Below are 27,224 nucleotides of genomic sequence, written 5' to 3'. Positions count from 1 at the left end.
CTGATTATAATAAACTATCCCACTATGCTAATCCAGACTTTTAGAAGAAATAATAATTCCTCAGCCCTTATCAGTGAGCAGTGGCTGCTGAGTCTCTTCCCTGTGTTCACTGCAGTTGATATTATAACTCATTAGGAGATGTAAACCACTTTATATCCTTTTATTTCACTCAGTGATAAATAAATTAACATTGGGAACCTTCAGGATTTTTGCCGGTTTTAACTCAATTTAAGAGCTAATTGTTCCTTCTTGGAATTGCTTCTGAAGACCCTGAATTTGCAGGAAGATTTTAATTGATTTATTTGGGAACAAAGCATGGATTGAGGAGCAGAGGATCAGGCAGGGTGAAAGGTTTCTTTTCAAGGTGCAGGTCCATGAATCAGCCTGGAAAAACATTTCCCTGGAAGCTGATTCAGCCCTGGAGACAACTCAGCAGTGCCTGGGGCTGAGGGGAGTCAGAGTCAGAAATTCGGGGTGAGCTGGCAGGGTTTGATTTGGAATTCTGCAGCAATCCAGGTTTGTTTCTCCTTGGCCTTTCCTGGGGCTCCACTCAGCAGCAAATGTGCAAACAGTGAATTTTGGGAGGCCTGGACACGAGCACAGCTGGACTTTTGTCCTTGCTGGGATGGAGGAATGGGATGGAGGAATTCCAACCTTCCCCTGGCTGTCAGCAGTCTCTGGAGCAAACGTTTGTTTGGAATTCCATAAATAATTGCAAACAATTTTTTGGAATATTTGAGTTCTGGGGTCCCAGCTGGGATTCTCCCAGGTGGAATTCTGGGGGTGTTTTCCTGAAGGATTGAGGAGGAAGGGGCTGCAGGAAAATGGCACAATTGTTTGGGGTCTGTTCTCACCACCTTCATTTTGGTTACACTCCCAGTGGGGAAAGAGAGTCAATATTGACAATGAGAAAATCATCATTAACACTTCATCAATTAAAAAATTCTGTTTGGAACCACAAGATTTTTAAAGAGTACAGAAGAAGTGGAAGCAAAATTTGGATATTTTTGAATTAAATAATTTGATAAAGTGAAATTTCAGTTTAGGGGGTGAGAATTTGAATGGTTTTTCATAATTTCATGAATTGGGTCACAAAAGTGTTGCTTTTCCAGCCTCTTGAGTCCCCTGTTTTCAGTTCTGATAAAGAGATCAAAGGGGTTTCCAGACATCATTTGTGTATGAACACTCTGTTTTCAGGCTGAGTTTGTGAATTTGTACTTTCTGTGGTTTTGTACATGAAGGAAGTCAGTGTTTGTCACCTTCGTGTCAGCACTGAGCAGTGTTTCAGCCTGCAGGAATTGTGCCTTGGGATGTGTGGTGAAAACCCCAAATTCCTCCTTGAGGTGTAGTAGAGAAGTTTCTCTGAAAATTACAGTTCTGTCCTGCATTCAAAAATTGAGTTTATAAACAGAACCAGTGAAATAAAGGCATTGTTAGATTATCTGTCAGCTCCTCTTTCTTTATCCAGAGTTCTGTTGTTTCTTTGGCTGTGGAATTAAAAAAAAAAAAAAAAAGCCTCCCAAAACTTGACATCTTTAATTCCTTGGAAAACATGACAGTGCTTTCTAAAATCTCCTCATTTGTCAACAAAACTTGTCAGCCTCAACCTCTTGAGGTTCAATTTTATTTTGCCTTCCTGCCCACGTGGGTTTCATGGAGAAGATTTCTGTGATCTGGTTGATTTATCAATGACACAAGTTGATTATTGAAAATAAGTTGATTATTGAAAATAAGGGCTGGGATGTTTATGAATTCCAAATTCCCCTAGGATTAGCAGGCAGTGGCATCTTGCATTAATCAGATCCCACAGCAGAGCTCTTGTGGAATTTCACATTCCAGGAGCGTTGCACTCAGATATTGGGAGCCCAGGAATTTGCTGATAAATTGGGAGGCAATGTCTGACTTGCAGCGTTTCAGGGGAGAGGGAAAGGTCAGATATGGACCAAAACCAACAATTTACCATCATCCTTTCAGCTGGGTTTTGCAGAGTTCAATAATTCCTGCACGGATGGCGTGGAATTAATTTATAAAACTTTTCAGGCTGACCAAGAGTTGAACTGTGGATTCCTTCTCCCCACTGCAGTTTTTCTAAAGTTAATGGTTTCTGATGAAATATCATTTCTGAGAGTCCAATAATTCAACTGAGAGCTGAGCAAGTAGCAGCTGATGATTTAGGGCTGAGGAAAGGATGGAAAAATGTGGTTTGGATCTTTTTAATTGCACTGGTGCTGTTTCAAATGTGCCTGTCAGGCTTAAACCACCAAAATGAACTTTTACAAAGAGGTGGTTTTGAATTCTTAAAGAGAATTCACTCTGAAAATCAGATTTTACATCCTAAAGCTCCTTCAGGTTTCAGATGAGTTACCAGGTGTGATATTTTACTTTTTTGCTAGGAAATTGGGCATTTTCTGTGTTAACTTAGCTCAGGATAAATGTGAAACCCTTTGGTTTGGGAGGTTTGCAGGATTGCTGTTCACTCTTAGCCACAGTGGATAAACAGTTTATTTATTGCCACTCAGCTGAAACACTTGCTTTGGGTCAGGGACCTCAGGGAATCCTTTTGGTTCCATTTAAAATCAACATCCTTTCATTGTAAGGGTTTCTGGGAAGGGAAAAAAAGAGAAATACATGGGAATCAAACAGGATTTGGGTTTAGGCACAGATTAGGGGGGCATTTCCCACTCTAATTACTGTCTAAGAACATTTAAAATCAATTATAACACATTAAAATGTGGGTTAAGCTTGCCAAATCCCATCGATGAGATGAATTCCAGGGAAAGCAGAACACTGAATTCCATGGCTCCATGAGCACAGCCAGGATTATTATTATTATTATTATTATTATCATTATTATTATTATTAAATACATAACACTGACTATATTAACAATATTAACATTACTACTATATAATAATTATATATATATATAATCTATTATTATTATTCCAGGAATAAATGGAAAGGTGCAGGAAGTGGAATTTGGTTCAGGCCAAGTGCCTTTGTAGGGCTCAATTTTGTTTTCTGCCTAAACAATTAAAAATTATTATATTTAATAAAAGTGGGCAGGTTTTTACCTCATGGATGTTGGAAAATGGGAATTTCTGTAGTGAAATTCTACAAATCTTTATCAGTGTGAAGAAGAGCACTGGGTTGTGAAAGCCTGTGTTACACAAAATATATTTAATTTATCAAGCAGACAATAAACAGAAGGGGGCAGAAAAGCCTTATTTATCCTTTTGGGCTCCAGCCTGGCAGAATTTAAATATTTTGAATGGTATAATCACTGGGAATTTGAAAATCCAGCAGTAAAGGCAGACCTGGAAACTTTTCCTGTAGGATGGGGAGTTAATTCTGCCAGTGCAAGAAAATGAATGAAGAGGAGAGCAAGGAATCACTAATTGATTCCAGGGAATCAATTAGTGATTAAAGGAACAAGGTTTGGAAATTTAGGGATTTAGTGGTGTCCCAGGATAATTTGTGTCCCACTTTAGAGCAGTTTAAAATACCAGTAATTCTTTTTAAAAAATAAAAAAACTATAAGTCTTGCTTTTGGCAAATCGTATAATAATTGAAATTTAGTAATTTAAAGCACTCAAGTTTGAAAAAAGAAATAATTTATTTCTTTCAGAGGGTTTGGAGGGCTCCAGTTTTACTTGAAGCAGGATGGAAGGGAGGGATTCCCGAGGATGAGCCACCCCGAAAGGTTGGAATTGCTGATCCTGGAGGTCTTTGCACCCTTGGTGGCTCCAGAACCTCTCCCAGATCTCGCTGAGGTTGGAGCCCCTGTTCCATCTGCTTTCCTTGGCAGCAGCTGCCACTTAACTGCTGCATTTCCACCTCTAAAAACCCCTAAAACCCCTTGGAATGCTTTTCCAAACAGCATTTCCCCCCCTTTTTTAGGAACTGTACATTTTTGCATATCTTGAGCTCCATCTCTTTGTTCCACGAGCAGGAAATCTGCTCCCAATAACTCCTGAAATTGTGTTTTTCATACCAAGGGAAGAGCAGGATTTCTTTAGGGTGCCCTCAGGGAATCTGGAAATTTAAGATTTAATCCCTAATTTCATTCCAAGCATCCTTGGAATGGCTGGAAAATGTCTGTGGTGGTGGCAAGGGCATAGAGCAGGCTGGGAACTTGGAAAAGCAGAATTACCTGGTGGGAATTATTTACAAACTCCCCAGAAAGGACTCAGGGGTATTTACAGGAATCTGATATTGTATTTATTTGTTACCTGGTGATCTGTGAGGCTTCACTTCCTGTAATTAATATCTTGAAATCCAATTTATAGATTTCAAAATATTAATTATGGAGCACTGCCTCCTCCACCCCCAAGATTTTAGTGCTTAAATCTAAATTTAATTCAGTGCTTAAATCAGGCTTCTGCTGATACCAGAATTTGTCAGAAAATCAGGAAAATCATCTCAAAATAACTAATTGTATAATGAAGGATTCCAAGTCTTCCCTCCTGATTGAAACTGTGTTTTCTAAACATCCAGAATTTCGATTTTAATCAATAATTTCTCTGCTGGAACCTGCTGAGGATCAGGGCAGCTGCCTCATTTCCCAGTGAGCACAATCTCCACGTGCTGCAGTGCTGCTCCTTATCTGGCTCAGGAAGTTAAGGCTCAAAGAAGGGTAATAACTGTAAATTTCTTCCCAGACTGCCTGAAAACAAGATATCTCTGCTGTTGTATTTTTATGAGTACATTTATCTTCAAAAAGGGTGGTATTGACCTGCTGCTTATGGCATGACCCGGCCTTTTCTTGGCCATAATCAAAAGTAGGAGATTGATAATTAATGTAATTTCTAGCATTTTTCAGTCCTGGTTATGTCACATGTTGCTTGGATGGGTTTTTCCCCAATTTTTTTCCCTCTTCCTTTTTTTTCTATTTTAAAAAGTTTTTTTCTGATTTTTTTTTTAATTTTAAAAATTATTTTTCTATTTTTTCCCCTCTTTATTGTGCTTTTTTGCTATTTTTAAAAAGTTTTCTTGGAGGGTTTTTTCCTTTTTTTTGCTATTTTTCCTTGTTTTGTGTATTTCTTAGAGGCAAAACGCTCTTTGTACCCTGTGTCACCACACTTAATTTTTATGGTTTCAGCAGTGTTCAAAATGAGAGATTTTTGTTGTATTTTCTTTAAACCAAGATCTAAAATAATTAGTGTCCCCATCAAGGTGGTGGAAAATCCCTGGAGGAATTGGGAACAGGAGGGTTTGAGTTGATGAACTCCTTGGAAATGGATGTTGTCATTTTGGAATTTGGTCCTCCAGGTGTGTTCAGCTTTTCTCAGAGCACAATAATCCCCAGGAGAGTTTAACAGCTTTAAAAATTGGATTAAAATTATTTTTTTAAAAAAATTAAATTAATCTTAAAGCTGGTAATTGATGTTTTCCTGCCTCCAGCCAACCAGAGGCTCCTCTGTAGCTAAAGATGGATTTTGTAACTTGGAAAATCTCGGATTTGTACTGAGTTGAGTTGAAAATTCTATGTTGAGTGTGTTTAAATTGTTTGGATAAAGCATCATTTGCTTTATCTTTCATTCTAAATTGCTCCCAGGCCTCCCAGCTCTCAGCTCCAGGAGTTTTTCCAGCCCTGCCTGGTGGATTTTGGCTTGTCCTGCTCCTGGGGTGTCTGCTCTGGGGGATGTCCAGAATCCAAAGAGAATTTTTAATCCTCAGCTCACTGAAATGATGGATGCCTCTGCTGCTTTTTTGGCAACTGCCTGTGCCTGGACCACGAATTTGGGAATTTAAATTGGAATTGTTGAGGTGCCTGTGCACAGTGTGCTTCTTGACAGGTTTGTTCATTTGGGGGCATCACCCCAAAGCCATTTCAGGGATTCTGTGCCAGTTTGTGGCTTTGCTGCAGTGGCAGATCCTGCGTGGCTTCTCTCTCTCCTTTTTGGATAGGGATCCTTAACTCTGCCAGCAGCAGGCAAAGGAAGCAGGTGGCCATCAGGAGGAAGGAGCATTGGGACATTATCTTCCTAAATAATGATGAAAAGATGTAAAAAGGGGCTGTTGTTAAGGATGGACATGAGTGTTAGTGAAAGATAAACCAGGGATAAAATAAGGAAACCAGCACATTGTACAACAATATTTGTTATATTTAGATTTTCTCCCTGCTAGGGATAATTGTGATATTCCTCCACACATGAACTGTACATTTAAATTTTAGTTTAAACTGGGAAATTCCAGAGTTCAAGGGCTCTTTTCCAGCTTGGCTTTCCTTTAGGCTGGAGAGTTTTCCAGCAGGAATTGCAGCTCCTCTTCCCATTAATGCTTCTCCATGAGCTGCTCCATGGGAGTGAGGACAAAGGGAAGAACCTGCCTGCAAATCTCACTCCTAGTCATTTGCAGTTTTTTAGAGAAACACTTTTGATCCTCATGGAAAAGAGAAATGTCAGTTCATTCCTTCTGCCTTGATTTTTCTTTCTCTCCAAATGGAAAGCTCAGCTGGGAAGAGGGGGAGAGGATGGTCCTGGCATTGCCAGAAGTTCTTTTCTGTCTCTGGCTGCACTCTGGGTGATTGGCAGGTTATTGGCAATGGAACCCCAGCCTTTAAGATGAATGATCAGATCTGACTCACACATTTTCCATACTGAAAATGACCTTTGGCAGCAATTTCCTTATGCAAAATATAGACTGGCCTTTTGTATTAAAAAAAAAAAAAATAAAATCAGAGGCTGAATACGCAATCACTGGTTGGCATGTTTATTTTTTAGGAATATTTTCACCTGTAATTTGACAGCTTATTCAGTAAACTGCATTAAAAAATTCCCAAATATCTGCAGGTTGCATGCATTTAAATTTTTTTGAGAGAGTTGTGTCCAAGAAGAGGCAAATTGCTGCTCCAGTCTCTCCAAGTCTTAATGCTTGTGGGGAAAAGAATATGTGAGCACAAATGGAAAGTTCTGGGGCCTGTGCAGCCACTCTGGGTCTGTGAAACTCCCCCTGACCCCTGGAATATTTTCCTTCCATCTTCCCCTTGAGTACTGGCAGCACTCAAAATTGCTTCCATTGGGGTCTGAGGGAATATCCAAAGCTTTCCTCCTCCTCCTCCTCCTTTGTGTTCTCTGTGTTTTAGTACAGAAGGAATGGTTAAAGCTGTTTCATCTTCAGCAGAGGTGGAGAGATTGAAGAAAGGAATTGGAATGATCCAAGGATGCACTTGGCTGTAATGAATTTTAATGGTCTTTTGTCAGCTTGGCCCAATACTTTGATTTTATGTAGAATTCCATTTTTTATTTAGTGTCTATTCATCAGATTTCTAACTAAATCTGAAAACAGGGACTGCAATATCTCACAGGGAAGCAAATGCTTTATCACCCTCCACAAGTCCCTGCCAGGAGGGTGCAGCCAGGTGGAAATTGGGCTCTGCTCCCAGGGAGCAGGGACAGGATGAGGGGGAGCAGCCTCAAGCTGCTCCTGGGGAGGTCCAGGTTGGACATCAGGAAGAATTTCAAGCAACTCCATAAAAATGAACATTCCTAAAGCAAAGCAACCCCCCCCCCAATTCCTTATTTTATGCCAATTTTTAGTGCTAAGGCTTTTATTTTTTTCTTCAGATACAAACTTAATAAGAGCACAATGCTAAGGACTTTCTAAATGTAATTTTATTGCATTTATCTCTCCAGTTGAAATTAATTATTCAGAGTCTTCATTAAAAAGAAGCTTTGGTAAGTGACATTTTAAACAGGCCTTCAGAAGTGATTGCAAGGGAGATGCTGATAAAGAACAGTGTCTGAAAGGAAGTGTAAAATACTTGAACATTTTCAACTGGGATGTGAGAACTTGCAGGCAGCTGTTTGGATAATTTGGGAATGTAATGAGCACACACACGATGCTGCTGGCCTGGGAGCTGCCAGCACTGCCACATCTCCCTGTTTTATCAAGTGTTTGGGTGGGTTTTTAAATGTTTGGTGCAGAGAAAAGAGATAGAAATTGTCTTTTTTTCAAAAATAAAAATTTATGGGTTTTTCCCCTTGAACAGGTGACTGGGAGTGCCTTAAATCCTGATTCTCCAGAGAATAACAGGAAAGCAACAGAAACCCCCATTTGTTTCTGAAATCTGAGCTCCAGTGCACACGAGGGGCTCTGGCAGAGTCTGCCCTTGCCTGGGATGAGCCAAAATCTCCCAGCTCTGCCCAGGGGTGCCTGGGTTCCCTGAGGAACCCCAGCTGTCTTCAGCAGCACATGCAGGCCCTGGCAGGGGGAGGCAGGGCATTGCAGCCTGGGGCTTTTGGAGCCAAAAAATCCGGGGTCAAGCATTTTGTTTGTGCCAAAATTGGGATCCATTCATCCTCAGCTCCATGACAGGGCCTTATCTTTCCTTGATGATGGATAATTTACACAGACACGAGAATGTTCAAGTGAGTGCTCTGCTGCAGCTGCAGGAAACGCACTTGCTGTCACCAGATTGGCTTAATTTGTGTTTCAGCAATTAGCCAGGGGAAAATAAATGACCCCCAGTCACGTTTGGGATGTTGGAGCAGCGACAACAAGAACGAGCTGTTTACTGTGGGGAGAGCAAAGGGGAGCTAAACCAACATTTGTCTCCCTCAGTTCTCCCTGAGCCCAGCAGGAACACTTTAAGTCTCAAATCCACACCTGGGAATATTGAGTGTGGTGTGGCAGCAATGGGAATAATCCCTGCAAACAGATGAGGTGCCCATCTGCATGTGGAGACAGCTGTTTGTTTCATATTTCCTTTTGCACTCCAGTGTAGACTTAGCCTGTCTCAAGTTTTCCTTCTTCATGGTCATCAGGAGTGATAAGAAAAGCTTTTTCTGGTTTCTCACACATGAAATGATTTTGGTGTTTGGATTTAGGTTTTTTAATGTGTGAAATGCACACAAGAAGTAGTTTAGTCTTGTTTTTATTCAGTTACAGTCTGGTCCTGTTTGCTCTGATGCTTCTTGTGCTGCTCATCTGCCCACCCTGGAGGACAACACATGCCCTTTTAACCATGCTCATCATCCACTTTTGCAATAAATCCTTTCAAATTCTCTTTTCCCAGGAATTATCCTACTGAAACTGGTGCATTACCATGTAAATTGCCCACAATACCTCTGCAAACACTCACATTCTCCCAGAAAGAATTTGGTGGAGCTGTGATTTACACACTTCCCCCTGTGTGTCCTGAATTGATGAATTCCTTATTGCTTCCCCAGGGGTCGTGGACTTTTCTATAATTCCATAGGAGCCATCCATCCTCTGGAGAAATCAGAGTGCTGGAGGTGGTGCAGGTGTCAGCCTCGATGGATTGCCGGCGTCAGCGAGAGGGACGAGGCCCAGACCCTCCCTGGATTACTTAAACCAAAACCCTCTTCATGGATGATTTATAAGCTTTGCTCCTTTACATTCCCGTTCCCTCTGTGATTATTTTTTTTGCAGTGTTGTCCCTCAGACCACGGTGATCCTCAACAACGACCGGCAGAACTCCATCGTGGCCAAGATGGTGGGGCAGGAGGAGCCGCTGAGCAGAGCAGCAGATTCCCTGGAGAACATCCTCAGCAAGTGAGTGCCATTCCCTGGAGTGCTCCCTCCTTCCCTCCCTGGGCAGGGCCAGTTTCAAAGGCCAGTTTTCCCCTTCAATTTGAAGGGAAAAACGAGGAATCCTTGAGGTAATAATGAAAAGATTGAACCTGGGCTTGGATAGATTCTCTTGCTTCCCTCTTGATGGGAGAGAGCATCCTGGAGGAGCTGGGATTATCTCTGTGTTCAGTTAAAAAAGGGTTTCCCGTAGCTGTGGATTTTTGCACAGAGGCATAATCCCTTGGGAGCACGCCAGAATCCTGTATTTAACCAGCTGAAGGAGGAATATGCAGTCCAAGGAAAACTTGGAGTATCTAAAGTGAATTTTAAACAAGCAGACCTGGGGATTCTGGGTGGAAAATGGTCGTAATTAATATATTTTTATAAGTTACTTGGATGTTTCTTTTGTTTTGTGCACGGGGCCTAGACTTTTCCATTGAGGCAGATGTAGCAAGTTGATACCTAAGATTTTTTATTCCTTCTGCTACATGTGACCCAAAGGGCACAGTCTTAACCTGCACAAAGGGAAATTTAGGTTGGATGTTAGGAGAAAGTATTTTACTGAAAGAGTGATAAAGCACTGGAATCATCTGCCTGAGGAGGTGGTGGAGTCACCATCCCTGGGTGTGTTTAAAAAAGCCTGGATGTGGCTCTGGGTGCCATGGTTTAGTTGAGGTGGCGGTAGGGCATGGGTTGGTCTCTTCCAGCCTGGTGATTGTGTGTGATTTTTTATTCTGCTGGATAGCTCCCAGTTCCACAGGAGCAGAGTGGTTTAAAGGAGCTGATTTTATCCAACACATTTATTTTGTGATTAGCACTTTTAATTCCCTCACAGTGATGTGCAGGCCCACAAGCTGAACTTGGTGATGCTGGAATTTGGATATTCCTTGCTTACACTCCTGCTGAGGGGCTTTTCTCTTCAGGTGACCTGTGTTCCTTGCCCACAGTGTGATTTTTATTTTGCTGTATGGTTCTGCAGGAGTAGAGTGGTTTAAAGGAGTCCATTTTATACAGCACATTTATTTGGCCCTCACAATGATGTGCAGGGCCATGAGCTGAACCAAAGGACATTGGAATTTGGATATTCCATGTTCACGTTCCTTCTGAGGGGCTGTTCCCTTGAGGTGACCTGTGTTGGCCCTCACAATGCCATGCAGGGCCATGAGCTGAATTTGCTGGAATTTGGATAATCCTTGACCTGTGTTGGCCCTCACAACCTGTGGTGACCTGTGTTGGCCCTCACAATAATGTGCAGGGCCATGAGCTGAACTTGGTAACTCTGGAATTGGGATATTCCATGTTCACGTTCCTTCTGAGGGCTGTTCCCTTGAGGTGACCTGTATTGGCCCTCACAAAGACGTGCAAGGCCATGAGCTGACCTGACACTGAAATTTGGGTGTTCCATGCTCTTGTTCCTGCTGAGGGCTGTTCTCTGCAGGAAACCAGTGTTGGCCCTCACAAAGACGTGCAGGGCCACAGGCTGAACCAAAGGACATTGGAATTTGGGTAATCCATGCTCATGTTCCTGCCGAGGGCTGTTCTCTGGAGGAGACCAGTGCTGGCCCTCACAATGACGTGCAAGGCCACGAGCTGACCTGCCGCTGGAATTTGGGTGTTCCATGCTCCCGTTCCTGCTGAGGGCTGTTCCCTCAAGGTGACCCGTGTTCCTTGCCCGCAGCGCGGTGCCGGGCCGCCGGCAGAACACCATCGTGGTGAAGGTGCCCGGGCACGACGACAGCCACAACGAGGACGGCGAGAGCGGCTCCGAGGCCAGCGACTCGGTGTCCAACAGCGGCCAGGTGGGCAGCCAGAGCATCGGCAACAACGTCACCCTCATCACCCTCAACTCCGAAGGTACGTGGGGTGCCAAGGGGAGATTTTGCCTTTTTTTTAATGTACATTTCATGTATCATCTGTACTCTTTGTGTGCATATTTGTAATTCCTTAGGTGTGATAATTTAGCACAGTCCTGGTGTTGCGTTAGGCCTCACATCCTGAAGGCCTCGTCGTGTGAGGCCGCAGAGCCTTAAGGTGTCTTGAGAAACCAGTGATGCCCTGAGAGGCGGCCTAGAACAGAGGCTGGACAGTGTTAAAGGAATAAAGTAGGGATTTTTTAAAAGGCCTTTAAAGGATGCACCTTGGGCAGTACAAGAGTCCGGCCAGGGGGTCGGGCTCTGCTCCAGGGAACAGGGACAGGAGCAGAGGGAACGGCCTCAGGCTGGGCCAGGGCAGCTCAGGGTGGACAGCAGCAGGAATTTCCCCATGGAAAGGGGGCTCAGGAATTGGAACTGCCCAAGGAGGGTTGGAATGCCCATCCCTGGATGTGTCCCAGGAATTCCTGAGGTGGCACTCGGTGCTCAGGGCTGGGGACAAGGTGGGGACTGGGCACAGCTTGGACTCTGATCCTGGAGTTTTTTTTCCAGCCTCAGTGATTCCAGAATTTTTAGTGTTCTGTCAGCTGTGCCAGGAGCAAAGCTGCCAGCATCAGGAGGGTGTTTGTTGTGTAATTCCCTTTCTGCCTTGGTCTGGCACAGATTTGCACAGACAAACATGATGTGTGACCCATTGATGTGCATGTAAATTCTGAAGAAACACCTAATCCATTAATGTCTGCACATCTGATTTCCCTCAGACCTCTGGAACACTCATCCATTCAAAATCTCTGAGATTGATGAATGCTTTGAGGATCAGATCAGTGACCCCCCTCCACCTGCCCTTGCACAGGAGGGAATTGCTAAGTGACTTCACCTGCAGGGTGGCACAAATTCAATTATTAATAAAGGAAGAGATGCAGAATAACAGGGCTGGTGTGCAGGGAGAGGCCAAGTCACAGCAGCCCTTGGCTTTCATCAGCTGGGGCAGAATTCCAGGTGACTCTGAGGTGTGCAGAGGTAAAACCTGGATGAGATCCCAGCCCAGGACTGAGACCAGACACCAGGTGTTCAGGACAGCTCCACTCTGTCATCCTGGCTCTGGAAAGCACAACTGACCTGTGCTTAGAGTTGGGTTTGTCTGACATTGAGCTGTGGACATTTCCAGCATTTAGGGAATGGATTTCTACAAAGGCACTCTTTGCTCTCTGCTGGCTTTCATGTAATTGTGATCATTTAAAAATCAGTGTTACTGCCTTTCTATCCCTGAAAAATAATGATTCAGAAGCTTTGAGCCCAGTTACAGTAATGCTGTAGAACAAGGCTGGTTTTTTTTGCTGACTGAACACTGTGACTTCAACCCATGTGTTTTTTAAAATCCAGTTAATTTTGGCACACTTGTGTTCTTACTGGGAGTTTTGGAGTGCAGCATCTTCTCACTTCAAACACAGCAGTGCATTTATTTAATTGTGAACATTCTAATTAGGCTTAAAAACAATGAGCTTTGTACAGTTTAGTGTTATGTGCAGAACAAAGAGCACAGTTTCACAGTTTTTTAGTTTCACACTTTTGGAGCAGGAGAGCCATTAAGTGTTATACACTAAACATGAGGGCATTTCTTTTATAGTGGTTTATTTTATAAAGGTTTCTTTTGTAATGGTTTATTTTATAATGGTTGCATGGGATGGATGTGATGGCCCAATGTTCTTTTCCTTTTCAGTTTTCACACACTGCCCTTGCACCTTCAGGGTGGTAAGAGAAGGAAAAGTTTGCTCTGTTCAGTTCTTTTGAGACTCTTTTCCTGTGCTTTGCAGAGTTCTTGTGCATTTTTAAAGTTCTGAAGATTCTGAATGCTGCAGCTGGTCTTTAGTGTCCTCCTTGCACAGAACTTCATTTGTGAATCAATTCTTTGGGCCTTCATAGAAGACATGGAATCATGGAATGGTTTGGATGGGAAGGGACCTTAAACCCATCCAGTGCCACCCCTGACACCTCCCACTGTCCCAGGGTGCTCCAAGCCCTGTCCAGCCTGGCCTTGGACACTGCCAGGGATGGGGCAGCCTCAGCTTCTCTGGGAAATCCATTCCAGGGCCTCCCCCCACTCCCAGGGAGGAATTCCTTCCCAATATCCCATGTAACCCTGGAGTGAAACCATTCCCTGTGTCCTGTCCCTCCCATTTCTCAAGCTGGAAATGTGACCATGTATTTTTGGAGCAGATAAGGGGAGACTGGGTGTTAATTAAGGGATGACTGATGTTTATTCCAGAGAACACTCCTCAGTCACGTCTTGTCTCCTCAACTTGGCATCTGAAGCAGTCATTTGATAATGGCAGCATTAACCAGCACTCAGGATTTGCTTTCCAAATGGGAATCCAAGCAGCTCTGTGTCCCAGACTTATCTGTGCACAGGATTTTCCAGCTCAGGCAGGCTCAGATCTCAGCCGTGGGATGAGCACTTGGAGCTGTTTCCTGCCAAGCTCCTCAGGACAGGCACAGACACTGAGAGGAGCTGGAGCAGAGCAGGAGTGAACCTTTTGTACCCTAAAACACAATGATGTGCTGCTGATGTGGAGACACTGATGAGGACTTGTGAAAGCCAGAGAAAATTATAATAATTGAATTGCTTTGGGGTTTTTTCCAATTATTGGGAGCCAGCAGATGAACAAGTTTCTTGCAGGTGTCTGCCACAGGGATATTTGGAGTTAATGCTGGCCCACCTCCACCCAAATATAACAAAGATATATTAAACAAGGAAAAAAGGGCAAAATCCACATTAGAAATCTGATTTTCTGATGTGAGACACATTTTCCAATGTTTTAAAAAGCTCTTTGAGTCCATGGGTTTTAATTTTCTGAATTTTTTCTGTATCTTTTTTTATCTGAACTTTTTATCTGATTGCATCCTTCCATGAGTCATAAAGTAAGGGAATCTCTCTTGGATTTCACCAAAACTGAGCCTTATTCTCAACAAACAAGTGACCTCACTGGTGTTGTGCTGAGGCTGAAGAACCTGTGGGCTGTTCCCAAAATATCCCCTGGTCCTGGATCCACAGGGAGTGAGCTGGGACTGGGTCTCCTTCAGCCACATCCTTTGTGTGCTCTGGAATATTTACCTGGAGCACGAGATTCTTCTGGGTTTGAACTGAAACAGGGCAGGGTTAGGTGGGATACTGGGAAGGAATTCCTTCCTGTGAGGTTGGGGAGGCCCCAGAATGGATCTCCCAGAGAAGACTCACAAAAAATCAGTAAATGTGATTTACTGTGGCTGCTCAGTGTGTCCCAGGCCAGGTTGGATGGGGCTTGGAGCACCCTGGGATGGTGGAAGGTGTCAAGGCTGGAACTGGATAATCTCCAATGTCCCTTCCCACCCAAACCATTCCATGATTCTGATTTTTCTTTGATATTCACAAGGAAATGAAACCTTTCTTTCCCCCCCACAAGAACAGTCCAGTGAAAAACTCCAGCTCTGTGCCCAGGCCGTGTGTGTTGTTCCTCAGGCAGAATTCCCAGTGTCTGAGCTGCATTTTGTGCTGGAGGAGGTTTTGCTGAATGTGACTTTAAAGCTCTTTAACCTTTCTTTTAGCACAGCTTTCAATCCCACTGCTGCATCTGGAGATGAAGTTACAGCCTGGTTGTCCCTCTCTTCCACAGACTTAATGATTTTTAATTAATAAAGTCAGTGCTTTGGAGTCTCTGCCAATTAATCACTGCCCTGTGAACTTCTGCTAATTGACAGGAGCTCATTAAAAGATCACAGAATCATGGAATGGTTTGGCTTGGAAAGGACCTTGAAGCTCATCTCGTTCCAACCCTCCACATGATGCTGATGTTGAATCTTCTATACATCAGCCAAAACATTATTTAATTTCTCTAGAAATGGAGGTTTATTTTTCTAAGTTAGGATTTGTTTTTTTGGGGTTTATTTTAATTTTTTAAAGATGAATTAATCTTTCTGCCTCTCTGCACCTACCAGTCTTTTGCTGCCACTGCCAGCTTTGCACCCAGCCTTGAGAGTAAAATAAACACAACTTCTTGGAGTGATGGAACATGTTAATTCCAGTATTTCTGTGGGCAGGTGTTCCCTTTTGTTTTCCTTAAAGGAATGACTGACAGCTCCTGGGGCTAGAGCAGAGCCTGGCTTTGCTTTCAGGCTCATGTCAGACCAGGGGAGCCTATCCCAATGGAAAAATGGAGCAGCTCAGTGTCTGTCACTTCCCTGGGTGGGAGAGCACGTCCAGAGCAGGCCCTGTCTGGTTTTTGTTCCCTTGACAGGGCTTTTTTTGCTGCTGACCCCACACTGGCTCCTCCTGTTCCCAGAGAATTCCTCGTTTGCGTGGCAGCCCTCAGCACGTCCCCACACAGGGATGGATGGTCAGCTGTGCTGGGAGAGAAAAGAAATGCAGCAAAAAAGAGTCAAAACCAGCACTGGGAAGCAAACTGGGTTCAGCAAAATGGAGATAAAGGCAAATTTTGTGATGTTGCAAAAAGAACAATGGAGAGGAACTAGAAATTGGTGTGGGGGGAATGGGACTGTGAGTGCAGAGAGGAGCTTGGATAAAGCTGGCAGGGCTTTCTGCACTGGGAAGAGAAATGATCAGGAGCCACTTCTGTGGTGATCTGATATTTGGTGTAAAAAAGGGCAAGGAAGCTCCTTTCCCCTGCAAGGGCAGCAGGGTCCTCAGGAAAATTCACAGAATCAGGGAATGGTTGGAAGGGAGCTCTGGAGATCACCCAGTCCCTGGCAGGGACACATCCAGGTGGGTTTGGGATGTCTCCAGAGAGGGACACCCCACATTGTCCCTGGGCAGCTGTGCCAGGGCTCTGCACCCTCCAGGGAATGAAGTTCTTCCTCAGTTAATTAAAGAAAGAAAAACAGGGCAGAATGAGAAGGTGTGTGATGAGCTGAGCTCCAGGTGAGTGTGAGCAGTTGTGCTTCACTCAGCTGAAGGGAGGGGTGTTCTTTGAGTGTTCTCTTCCTCCCCAGCTCACACTGGCTGAGTTTTTGGAAGTCCTTAAGGAGCAGCATCAGGGTCTGGCTGTGCAGTGCTGGGGGGTGGAGTCTGGCTTTTACAGTGCATGCACTCAATAACCCAGCCCCTCCAGATTCCACCCAGATCTCACCTCTAAAGCCTGATAATGCACCTGAAGAACCATTCCCCATGCATTGAAGGATATTTGGGTGCTGGGAGACTGCAGTGATCCAGATTTAGTCAGTAGTGTTGATGTATTTAATTGCTCAGAGGGGATTTCCATCCAATTCCCAATCTGTTTTCTCCTTCCTTATCCATTCTCCTCCACCCCACACCAGAGCTCAAGGTGTTTGTGCCTCACTCAGAACTGGCCCTGGATTTCCTCTTTCCACCAGATTTTTGGGTGCCAGTCCTGTGTTAGCTCCCTGCAAAGTGCCAGATGTGTTGGCAGCCTGGCAGGAATGATTTTGATCTAAAATAAGGAATAACTCAGCTTTTGTGTCCTCACAGAGCTGCAGTGGATTCATGGTTAACTTCAGTCATGCTTAATGCAAAATGGTTATAAAATAAATTCCCTTTCTGTTTGAAAGGAGGAGGAAAATGCAAGAGATAATTTAGTGGGGGGATTGTGGTCATAGGTCAGAATAACAAGATAATGTCTTTTTTTCCAGGCTGGGAGCAATAAAAGAACAGTTGCATGTGGTAAAAACAGTATGTTCTGGACTCTGTGCCAGCAGAAAAAAGAGAGGATTTTGCAAATTGAACAGAATCTTTGGTTCATGTAGGTTAACAACATTTGTTAAAAAAGTCTGCAGGCAAAAGGTGTTCCATAAGGAGTAAAAATTCCTATATCCAACAGCAATCCTGTGAGCTGTAAGGCAGTAAGGCTGTGATAGGCTGGAGGATAATTTATTCAGGCTTCCTAGAATTTCTTTGAAAAACGTACACATTGATCCAGAGATGTTTTTGCTTCGCCAGATCTGCCCAAATTTTTCTAACCCAGTCCATTTATCTTGAGGAACAGCCTGTTGTTTTCCCTGATAATGGTAACCAGACTTGTGGTGAGGCCAGACACAGTGGCATGCAAAACAAGGCACAGCTCATCCAAACCACTTTATTTTTCAGATGGCACCTGGTACTGGGAGCAGAAAGCAGCCAGTGTGACCTATCCTGGCTGAGGATAAAAAAGAAAGGATCCAATTAAGTCAAAAAAATACAAACAATTTGCAAGTGTATAAAAATATATTCAGGACAGGGCATGAAGTTCTGATTTCAGCAGGAAAAAAATTTGAGGGATGAATTGCTACATATGTCAACAATAAATAGTTTTCCTTGCAAGTTACTGAACATAAGGAAGAAATCCTTCCCTGTGAGGGTGGGGAGGCACAGGGTGCCCAGAGCAGCTGTGGCTGCCCCTGCATCCCTGGCAGTGCCCAGGGCCAGGCTGGACAGGGCTGTGGGAGCAGTGGGAGGTGTCCCTGCCATGGCAGGGGTGGAGGAGATGAATTTTAAGATCTCTTCCAGCCCAAGCCATTCCCTGGTTGTGTGGCTGTGCTCGTGCTGATAATCTGCTGCTCGCAGTGATAAATCAGGATTGCACAACCCAACGTTTGCCTCATCCTGTCGTTACTCAGCGCTGAGAACTCGGCCCTGACATGTGGGGTGACTCAACCCAAAGGTCGTGCTGGAAAAGCAGTTTGGAGTGTTTGGAGTTGCTTTTATGTTCTGTTTTATTGAGTTCTTCTGGCTTGTAGTCTGATAAACCCTAGGGCAGGATATGGAAATCCAGATGCTGCAAGCTGTGGGTGCTGCTCGGTGTGAAAAGGAAACGCTGTTTGACCTGAGCTCTGTCACCTCCTTTGGGGACTGGAAGGGTTATGGAAACCAGGAGCTGGGGACTTTGTCTATATCACAAAACCCTGCTCTAAGATCACTTCATGGAAGAAAAGTCATTAATGTAATTGTAACTGAACACTGTTCACAATAAATTACTGTAAAGCTCTCTGTGGAAGGGCTGAGTGACCCCTCAGTCAGCAAACCTTGTTTTACTCCACAGTTGAGCAAACATGGAAATCAAATCCAAATGGTCCGTGTCAGTGGACACTGAAATATTGCTGGAGTGTTTCCTACCCAGCTCCTATTAGCAGTGTGAGGAATTCTGGAGGTTTGGTTTATGTCTGGAATGGGAGACTCATCCTTGGCTGTGTGTTCCATCCTCCACTTGAGGTGGGGTTGGTCCTGAGCTCTGTTCCAGTTTCTGGTTAGTCTTGAATTCATCAACTTTTGGCATTGTCTGCACAGGTTAGTTGAAGTGAGGGTCTAAGATTCCTTTGAATTTAATTAATTTATTTAATTAAATCCCTAGTATTCCTTTTTTTTTTTCACTGAGAAACTGGGAAAGAAATAAAAAAGCTTCTTAATATATTAGAGTGTGTGTGTAGGTAGGTATAGCTGTAGTACTGATGGTACTGATGGAGGATGATTAGTGATTGAGTAATTATCCTTCTGCTGGGCCTGTTCCTTGGGAAACTATTATTTAGAAAATGATATAGTCAGTAAATATGAGAAAAACCCAAATTATGTTTGGGATCTCTGGTTACACCCTAAATTATTGTCATTGCTTGATGTACTCCTTCTAAAAGATTAAGCAGGTTAGTGTTCACTATTGATTATAATTTCCTAAATCTATAATCTTGCTTAGCCTTACTTTAATCTCATGGGTTTGGGGAAAAACAAGGTTCAAAGCTGCTGACTGCTTGAAATTTGCTGTGCTTTGAGAATATCCCAGAGTTGCAGTAACTTTTGTTTTTAGTGGATAAGAAGGGTCTGGGGTGGGTCTCCACTGGGTCTGGAGTGGTTTCTCAAAAAAAGAGATCTCTGAGAGCAGGCTGGACACCTGGGCTGCCTGCACCACTTGCTGTGTAGATCAGAACATGAACAACAATAACTTTTGGTCACTGCTGGGGTGAATTTGAGTTTCTTTCTCTCAGTGGCCGCCATCGCGATCCCTGGGAAAGCCCATGGACACCAGGAAGCAAAGTGGGGGAGATGATGCAAACCATCAAAATCCTGGCTGTGCCCTGAGCCTGCCTCCTTGCTCAGCCTTTGCCCATGTGTGTTTCAGAGGATTACCCCAACGGGACGTGGCTGGGCGACGAGAACAACCCCGAGATGCGGGTGCGCTGCCCCATCACGCCCGCCGACATGCTGCACATCAGCACCAACTGCCGCACGGCCGAGAAGATGGCCCTCACCCTGCTGGATTACCTCTTCCACAGGGAGATCCAGGCCATCTCCAACCTCTCGGGCCAGGGCAAGCACGGCAAGAAGCAGCTGGATCCTCTCATGATCTACGGGATTCGCTGTGAGTGAAACGTGGGGGTTTGGCGCGTGGATAAGGCAGGAAGGGATGTGTTAAATGAGATTTTAAGAGTGGGTTTGATGTGTGGTGGGTTGTTCTGGTGGATTTTGTTTATGAAGAAGGCTTAGGGTTTTTAGGAAGAAATCCTGAAGGGCTGGTTTACTTCAGTTAGTGGGTATTCACCAGAAATTCCTCAGTTTTTTATTCTGAATTCTGACATCTTTACAGCTGCCAGCTGTGAGTGTAGTAAATATTGCAGAAATAATTAGTAACACAAATTTCGGTACTGTTCAAGTGCTCAGACCAGCGTGGTCTTGAACTGTAGTTTTTGACTTCCCATTTATGTATCTTTTTTCAAAAGACTCACTGAGATTGTGATGGGAAAATTTGGCAATCTCAGGATCATAAAATCTGGATTCACAGCAGGAATGGCAGGACGCTGTTGGATTTCTGTCTGCTCCATATGCACCAGTCTTTGGATTACTGAAGCTGTTACGGAGCTGTGAACTGATATTTTTTGTGTTAAAGGCACGATATTTGTTAATTTAAAAGGAATCAAATGTGGTTTTGTATAGAACAAAGGCACAGCCACTGGTTTGAAATGAAAAGAGGAATCGGGACGTGAGCATCGTGTTCTGCTGTGGCGACTTCTAGTGAATACATTGAGGACAGCCAAGTCTGTTCCCTGTGCTTTATTTCCAAGAAACTAGCATAACCAGGATTTTGGGAGAAGCTTCTTCTGCCAGGTGCTGGTTGAGCACTGGAATCAGGGAATGGGCACGGCCCTGAGGCTGCCAGAGCTCCAGGAGTGTTTGGACAGCGCTCCCAGGGACAGGCTGGGATTGTTGGGGTGTCTGGGCAGGTCCAGGAGTGATCCTTGAATGGGGTTCTAATAAACCAGGAGGTCTTGTTGTTACCAGATTCTTTATGTTCATGTTTTGTGTAGTCAGCAGTGGATCTGGAGTGGGAATAATTTGTTCTACTGGTGAGTTTTGTATGGAATTGGCAATTTGAAACTCCAGGTAAGGCTTAGGAGCAGGTCAGCAAGGGATTGTTTGGGGTGATGTTTAGAGAAGTGCCCGTGGGATGGCTACAGGGAAGGGAATGTGGATGGTGTTTGGTGATGGCAGGAAACACGTTCCTCTTGTCTGCTGCTGTTTCCAGTGGTTTTCAAGCTATTTTTGGGGAAATTGAAAACCAAATCTAACCCACTCAGGTGGCTGCATTAGGGCAATTTTTGCTTCATTATTTACCTGAAGTAGAAGACTTCAGGCTTCTTATACAAACACATTAAATATATATTTTTAAGTGAGATGGTAATTCAAATTAATGCTGATCTCCAAAGCCTTCTTGTCTGCTGATCTCATCAGTGTCAGTGATGTTGCTTTTAAAACATAGATTTTTGTTAAAAACTTTTAGAAATACTAAGAAATGGATCTTGTACCAGTGTTAAAGCAATTCCCAGGCAGTTCTTTTCCCATCCCTCAAATCTGAGAGCACAAATCACATGGGTCAGTTTGTAACTGGTTGTGGAGGAAGATGAGATGTTTGCCAATGTGAGCATGGGGAAGGAATGTGTCCATGTGACCAAGTGCTCAAGCTGGGGATTATGTCATTTCTGTGAGGCATTCTGACCATGAAAATACTGGATTATGGAAATGATCCCTGCAGCTGGAGAAGGTCTGGAATGGCACACATGTGAGAGCAGGGGATCATGAGCAGCCATCAGTGTCTGACTTTGGTGGCATGAGCATGGTTTGGGATCCAGGTATCTGAAACAACTTCATTCCTTCCTGCTGTTGGCTGCTGTGTTGTTTTCTTTTGGGAGCCAGGCCATAAAAAACTAGGGATTTCTGGAAAAAATAGAACCCTGTGTGGATCTGGCTAGAAAAGTCTGGTTTGGGCAGTGAAATGTTGATTTGCTACCAGCAAGGACAAAGAATCCTGTGGCAACCAGCAAAGAAAACACACAAGAACTTGATGGAGCAGCAAATGTAACAGTGAGAACAGTGGTCCAGGAATGATGATTTCACTTAATAACCTCATGTGTCATCACTGGGAGTAATTAAGTGGGAGTGGAGTTGGATTCAGCAGCCTGGTGAGGAATGTGGAGCACTCAGCTCTTGAGGATGGGATTGTGCCCACGCTCAGTGTTTGTGTGTGCCATGATTCCATCCCTGCCATCCCAAATCCCCTTTCCCAGTCCACACACATCTGCTTTTCATCCCTGAGGTGTTCTCCCAGAAAATCACCCCAAAGCCGAGTGTCCCTGGCATGGGAACCCCCTCAGTGCTGGTCCCCACAGTGGGATTTGCTTCTGCTCTGAGCAGATGATGCTTTGATGACTTAATATGAGCAGAAATGAAAAATCCAATGTCATCAGCCTGGCCTATGCCAATCACAGCCAGAGGAGCCCAAGGAAATAGAAAGGATTTTATTTTTCCTTTCGTTTCAAGTTTCTTGCAGTTTGTCAGTGGAAAGATATTCTATCCTTTTTTTTTTTTCCCTATAAGAAAAACACCAAGTAAATCTGTATTTAATAGAGAAAGTATTTTGTGTAATATGCAGAAAGTATAGAAAATGAAGAGATGTGTGTTTATTAAAAATTCTTGATGCTCTGCACAAGGCTTACCACAAGAGGAGAGGAAAGTTTATCTTTGGAAGTCTCAATTTTCACTTGTGGTAGGAATTTGCTTGTGGGGTGGCAGTGGTATTGAGGAGAGCTTTTGGGCAAGAAACCAGAATGATTTAAACACAATCTCTGTCATTAAATAGCTCATTACCTCAGCCCTGCTAAAAATGGAGACTTCTGCTGGTGAAATACAATCCAAGAACATCCTCAGTTGTAATTTTCTTTGCCTAACAGAAAATACAGGTTTAGCTCTTTGGAGATTGTACAGCAATTTCCACAAGCGAGTTGGAAAAAACAGATTCCCAAATTCAGAATTTTGCAGTTATAAGAAATGGTTTAATAGAAAAGATGATTTTCCATGGCATGCTGGAAAAACTGGAGAGGGGATTTCTGAAGCTCAAAAAAGAAAATTTATCAGCAGTTCTTATTCTTCAAAATAATCAAAGTAACTACATGAAAACAAAATAAGATTAGTTACTTATAATAGATATTTATATATACACATATTTTGTATATTATTGTGTGTAACTTTGTGTATTATTTCTGTGCAAGCCCCTTGCTCTGCACATGGGTTTTTGCAGACTCTCACCAATCACTTTCCCACTTATTTGTCAGTTCTGGTTAATTATTCTAAGAGCATGGAAGATCAGAACCTGCACATTTAATGGAGAATTTCTGGTTGGGTGGAGGAAGGAGATCCAGATTCATGAATTGCATTAAGGGGAACCTGTGTCCTTGTGTTATTGGACCCAAAAATTCTTATTTTGGCTCCAGACAGCATCTGGTGCTCAGGGAATGATTTATGCACATGGAAATAACTCTCTTGTTAGGGACAGGATTGTTGCTGAGAAAAAAACAACTGAAAAACTTAAATCCCCCACCCAAACCCTCCAGTGCTCACAGGGGGGAGAAAACTGTGCTGAAAAATTTGGGTGAATTTTCCCATCTGTTTCCACTCTCACAGAGAGTGAATTTTCCCATTTCCCTTTAATTTCATCCAGAATGCATCCCTGCCTTTTAAATACCATAAACCACAATGTTAGCTGAGAATACCTAATGATAAAATCTGATTTTTAACTCTGAATGATGCATTTTCTTCTTCAAATGCCAAATAACTTCACTTTTAAAGACACAAAAACCCAGCACAGGCAGAAATCCCTCATCAAAGCTTGGTGCTCCTGTTATATAAAACATTTCTTGCAGTAGGGATGGGAGCACTTCTCCTACTGCAGGAGTTGAAAGAGATGTTAATACACTCTGAAAGGACTTGTGTCCTCAGCAGAGGCCAAATGGAATTAAGCACTGGCTCTGCTTCCCAAAAATCCACACACCAGCTCTGGAGCTGCAGCCCACACACGGCTGCTTAATAGGAACCACATTTGGCTGTGGAATTGATGTCAGTGGGATGAGTTTATGTATGGAGAGAGAAAGAGAAATAGAAATATTGCTGCCCACAGCCCAGGCAGGTTTGGAGCTTGGAGCTGCCACTGGTGGCGTGGAGAACGTGTGGGGAGCTCAGCACTGCTGCTCCAGCTTGTCACAGGGAGCCTGAGCTTAATAACAGCAGCATAAACAGCAAATAGATCACATTTCTGTCCTTCTTGGGGATTATCCTGCTTGGAAATACTGCAGGAAGGGCAGGAAGTTCTCATGGATGAGCTGAGCTCAGATGTTTCTCACCAGAGGGTGTTTTGTGGGACACTTCAGGCTGGTGCTGTTTTTTAAGATGTTTATGGTGGAATCCTGGAGTGGTTTGGGCTGTGTGCACCAATCACTTTATATTTATAGTTATAGTTATTATTTACATTTGTAATTTATATTATTTGTATTTATATTTTAAAGATCCAGTGCCACCCCCTGCCATGGCAGGGACACCTCCCACTGTCCCAGGGTGCTCCAAGCCCTGTCCAGCCTGGCCTTGGGCACTGCCAGGGATGCAAGGGCAGCCACAGCTGCTCTGGGAATCCATTCCAGGCCTCTTCACCCCTCCCAGGGAATGATTCCTTCTCAAAATGCCACCTAACCCTGTCCCTGGCAGTGGGAGGCCATCCCTTGTGTCCTGTCCCTCCAGATCCCTGGAAATCATCTCTTTCCAGCTTCTGTTTCCTTCAGGTGCTCTAAACAAACATTGCAGTTACTGAGGACATGCACTATAAATACAGAATGTCATCAATATTTTCTATTCTTTCACATTCTCACTTCTAAAAGCGTTTTTTATTACTGCATTTTTATTAACTCTACCAATTTTTCCTTTTTTTTCTTATTTCCTTCTTATTATTTGTATGCTTTTTTGGCATATTTTGTCTTCCTTTCATTTCCTGTTTATAATTTTGAGCTTCTTGTGTCTCATTTCTGAATAACCCACAAGTCCCTGGCTGTCAGGGTATTGAATAACATCCCATGGTTTAGCAGTGTCACACCAACATGCCACAGTGCTGAACATCAGCAGTGGTAGAGGTGCATCCAAGCCTTGGATTCCATCTGGAGACTGCTGGAGAGCCTGAGGAAAAGTGATCCAAGCTGGCATTTTGTCCCGTGTCTTTAACATTTCAGCAGCGGCAGCAAGTGGTGATTTCTGTGATTGGGATATTGCTAATTGTTGGTCCAGTGCCTCCCCAGCTCCCTCAGGAATCAGCCACCGTGCTCTGGAGGTTTGGGGCAGTGGCAGAGCTCAACCCAGCAATTTCCTGAGGATCCCTGGGTGCTGGCCCCAGCTCAGGGCTCCTCAGGCTATAGGATAAGAACTCCTCTTCCCAGCCCTGGTAGCCTGAACAGGAGTCCTGTGGTTTGTGTCTGCTGGATGAGCTAATCCTGTGGTCCCTGGAAATACTTTTTGCCAACATTTTCTTCTCCCAGTGTTAAATACCACGGGCTGTAGTTCTTGGGAAATAAGGAGTGACTGCAGGCTGTTCCTGGGGTGTTATCCCAGCAGCCTGGAACTGTTTGCTTTGGGAGGGACTGGGATCTGCCCTTTCCAGCCCTGCCTGCTCCAGGTTGCTCAGATCACCCTGTGGGACACTCCTGCTCCCCAGCATGGCTCAGGGGGAGGACAGGTTTCATTTGAGGTGGAAGGGTTGACTTTGCCCACTTGTGCAGACTGGGGGAGTTGGGCAGGTCCTGCTGAGCTCTGTGCTGCTCCCAGCCTGGCTCTGAGCCTTGCCAGGGGCTCTGCTCCCCCTGGGCTGCCTTGGCTGGGAAGGCCACGAGTGGTGTCACCTGCTGGGGACAAAGCCAGGCAGAGGCTGCAGAGCTCTGGAGCTCTCTCCTCCTCAGGAGCAAAGTCTGAGAGTTCAGCACATCTTTAAAAAGCAAGAAATGAAAGAAATCCTTTCAGCTGGGCTTTTCTCCTCTCTGAAGAGCTTTAATTTCTGTTGGCCTCGTGCTGCTGCTGCTCTCCCGCGTTGTGTCCCTCAGAGCTGCACGAGCCTGGCTCCAGCTCCACGGAGCTGCTGCTTTGTGAATCAATTAAATGCTGCCACATGCAGGGCACTGATAACCTCGTTTGAGGCCAGGCAAGAAGATAATGGGAGAACCCATTGAGTTTATCTCAGCACCACAGTTCTCATCCATGGCATCAGTGCTGGCCTTGCTTTCAGCTGGAACTCGCTGCTGCCTGCAGTTTGCTTCTTTCCTGGGCACTTCTCTTGATTTCAATTATTTTCCTGGCCAGGCCCTGTTAATAAACTGAAAAAAAAAAGGCAGCAATTTTGGGGAAAGAAAATAAATTGTGTGTTTTCTCTCTCTTCCTCGCTTCTCTTGTTGTCCTTGCGTTAGACAAGTGAGAAATTCAATTTTCCATTCTTGGCAAAGCCATGGTGGGGCTGTCAGTCCCCACTGCTGTGTGCAACTGCACCGTGTGTGATGTGCTGTCAGGCACTGGTGAGTGCTGGGCTCTCCAGAAACCAGAAAATGAACGTATGAGGTCACTTGGACCATCTGTCTGCACACTCCTTCCATCCATGCATCCCTCCCTCCGTGCTTGTCCCTTTTGGCCAGCCCTGGTTCGAGTACGTGCTGAAGCGTGCAGGTCTGCACTGCTGAGCACAGGCCTGAGCTGGGCACAGCTTTCCTGCCTGGGAGGGCTCTTTCAGGGCTGCATAAAGAAGAAAAAGGCAAGTTTGAAGATGGGCTCTTTGGGAAGCTGCAGCTGTTGTCTTTGCTTTCAAAAATGGGAGATAAAATAGGAATAAATGGAAAAAACTAGAAGCAAATGCCATTTGCCCAGTGTCAGCACTCTGGTGTAACGTGGGACCTGGAGCAGAGAACAGGAAGAATTTTCTCTTTTCAGATTATAAACCCTCTGTTTGGTCCAGAATTATTTGCTTGTAGGGGTTGTTTGATTAATTTATAATAATTGTACTCAGGTTATTAAACAGCTGTGGATGTTCTGTCACCATCAGGAAAGGGACTGAAGGATCCCTCTGGGAATTCTATAACATGTGGAATTCCAGGAACTTCACAAATACTCTGTTCCTGCAGGGATTAGTTAATTCTGCAGGGATGAATTAATTCACCTGCCCCCATTCCCTGCTCCTGCAGCTCCAGAATCTTTCAGGGCACTCGCTGTGTCCTGTGGGGAGCTGGCATGGAGCAAACCCAGAGCAGATAAAAATCCATCTTTTCCTGCCACACTGGGAATTTGACACCCCACTAGATGGCAATATTTGAATGCTGATGCTCCTTCCATAAATCAGAATAAACCAGGTTCTGTTCACTGTAAAATAGGTAAAAATAGCCTGGCTGCTTTTGCAGAGAGGTGCTGAGGTGTGACTGAGTGGAGGAGCTCTCCTGCTCTGGAACAGGATCCCGTGGTGGAATTTGGAGACTCTAGATCCCAATTAATATTAATCTTCC

The 27,224-nt window shown here is 44.2% G+C and overlaps 1 protein-coding gene across 3 annotated transcripts in view; it reads left to right on the top strand.

The window, feature by feature from the left end:
* Positions 1 to 27,224, top strand: part of BANP (BTG3 associated nuclear protein) — a 112,662-nt gene that overhangs the window by 16,905 nt on the left and 68,533 nt on the right. For all 3 annotated transcript variants that reach the window (XM_064386286.1, XM_064386284.1, XM_064386285.1), the window contains exons 5-7: positions 9,397 to 9,519; positions 11,216 to 11,391; positions 19,502 to 19,741. In XM_064386286.1, coding sequence (XP_064242356.1) covers positions 9,397 to 9,519; positions 11,216 to 11,391; positions 19,502 to 19,741 — 539 coding nt within the window. The remainder of the gene's footprint in view (positions 1 to 9,396; positions 9,520 to 11,215; positions 11,392 to 19,501; positions 19,742 to 27,224) is intronic.

This window comes from Passer domesticus, chromosome 12 (genome assembly GCF_036417665.1).
Source record: "Passer domesticus isolate bPasDom1 chromosome 12, bPasDom1.hap1, whole genome shotgun sequence".
Classification (NCBI taxonomy): domain Eukaryota; kingdom Metazoa; phylum Chordata; class Aves; order Passeriformes; family Passeridae; genus Passer; species Passer domesticus.
The sequence above is the reverse complement of the archived record's forward strand: the minus strand, read 5'-3'. Positions and strand labels throughout refer to the sequence as shown.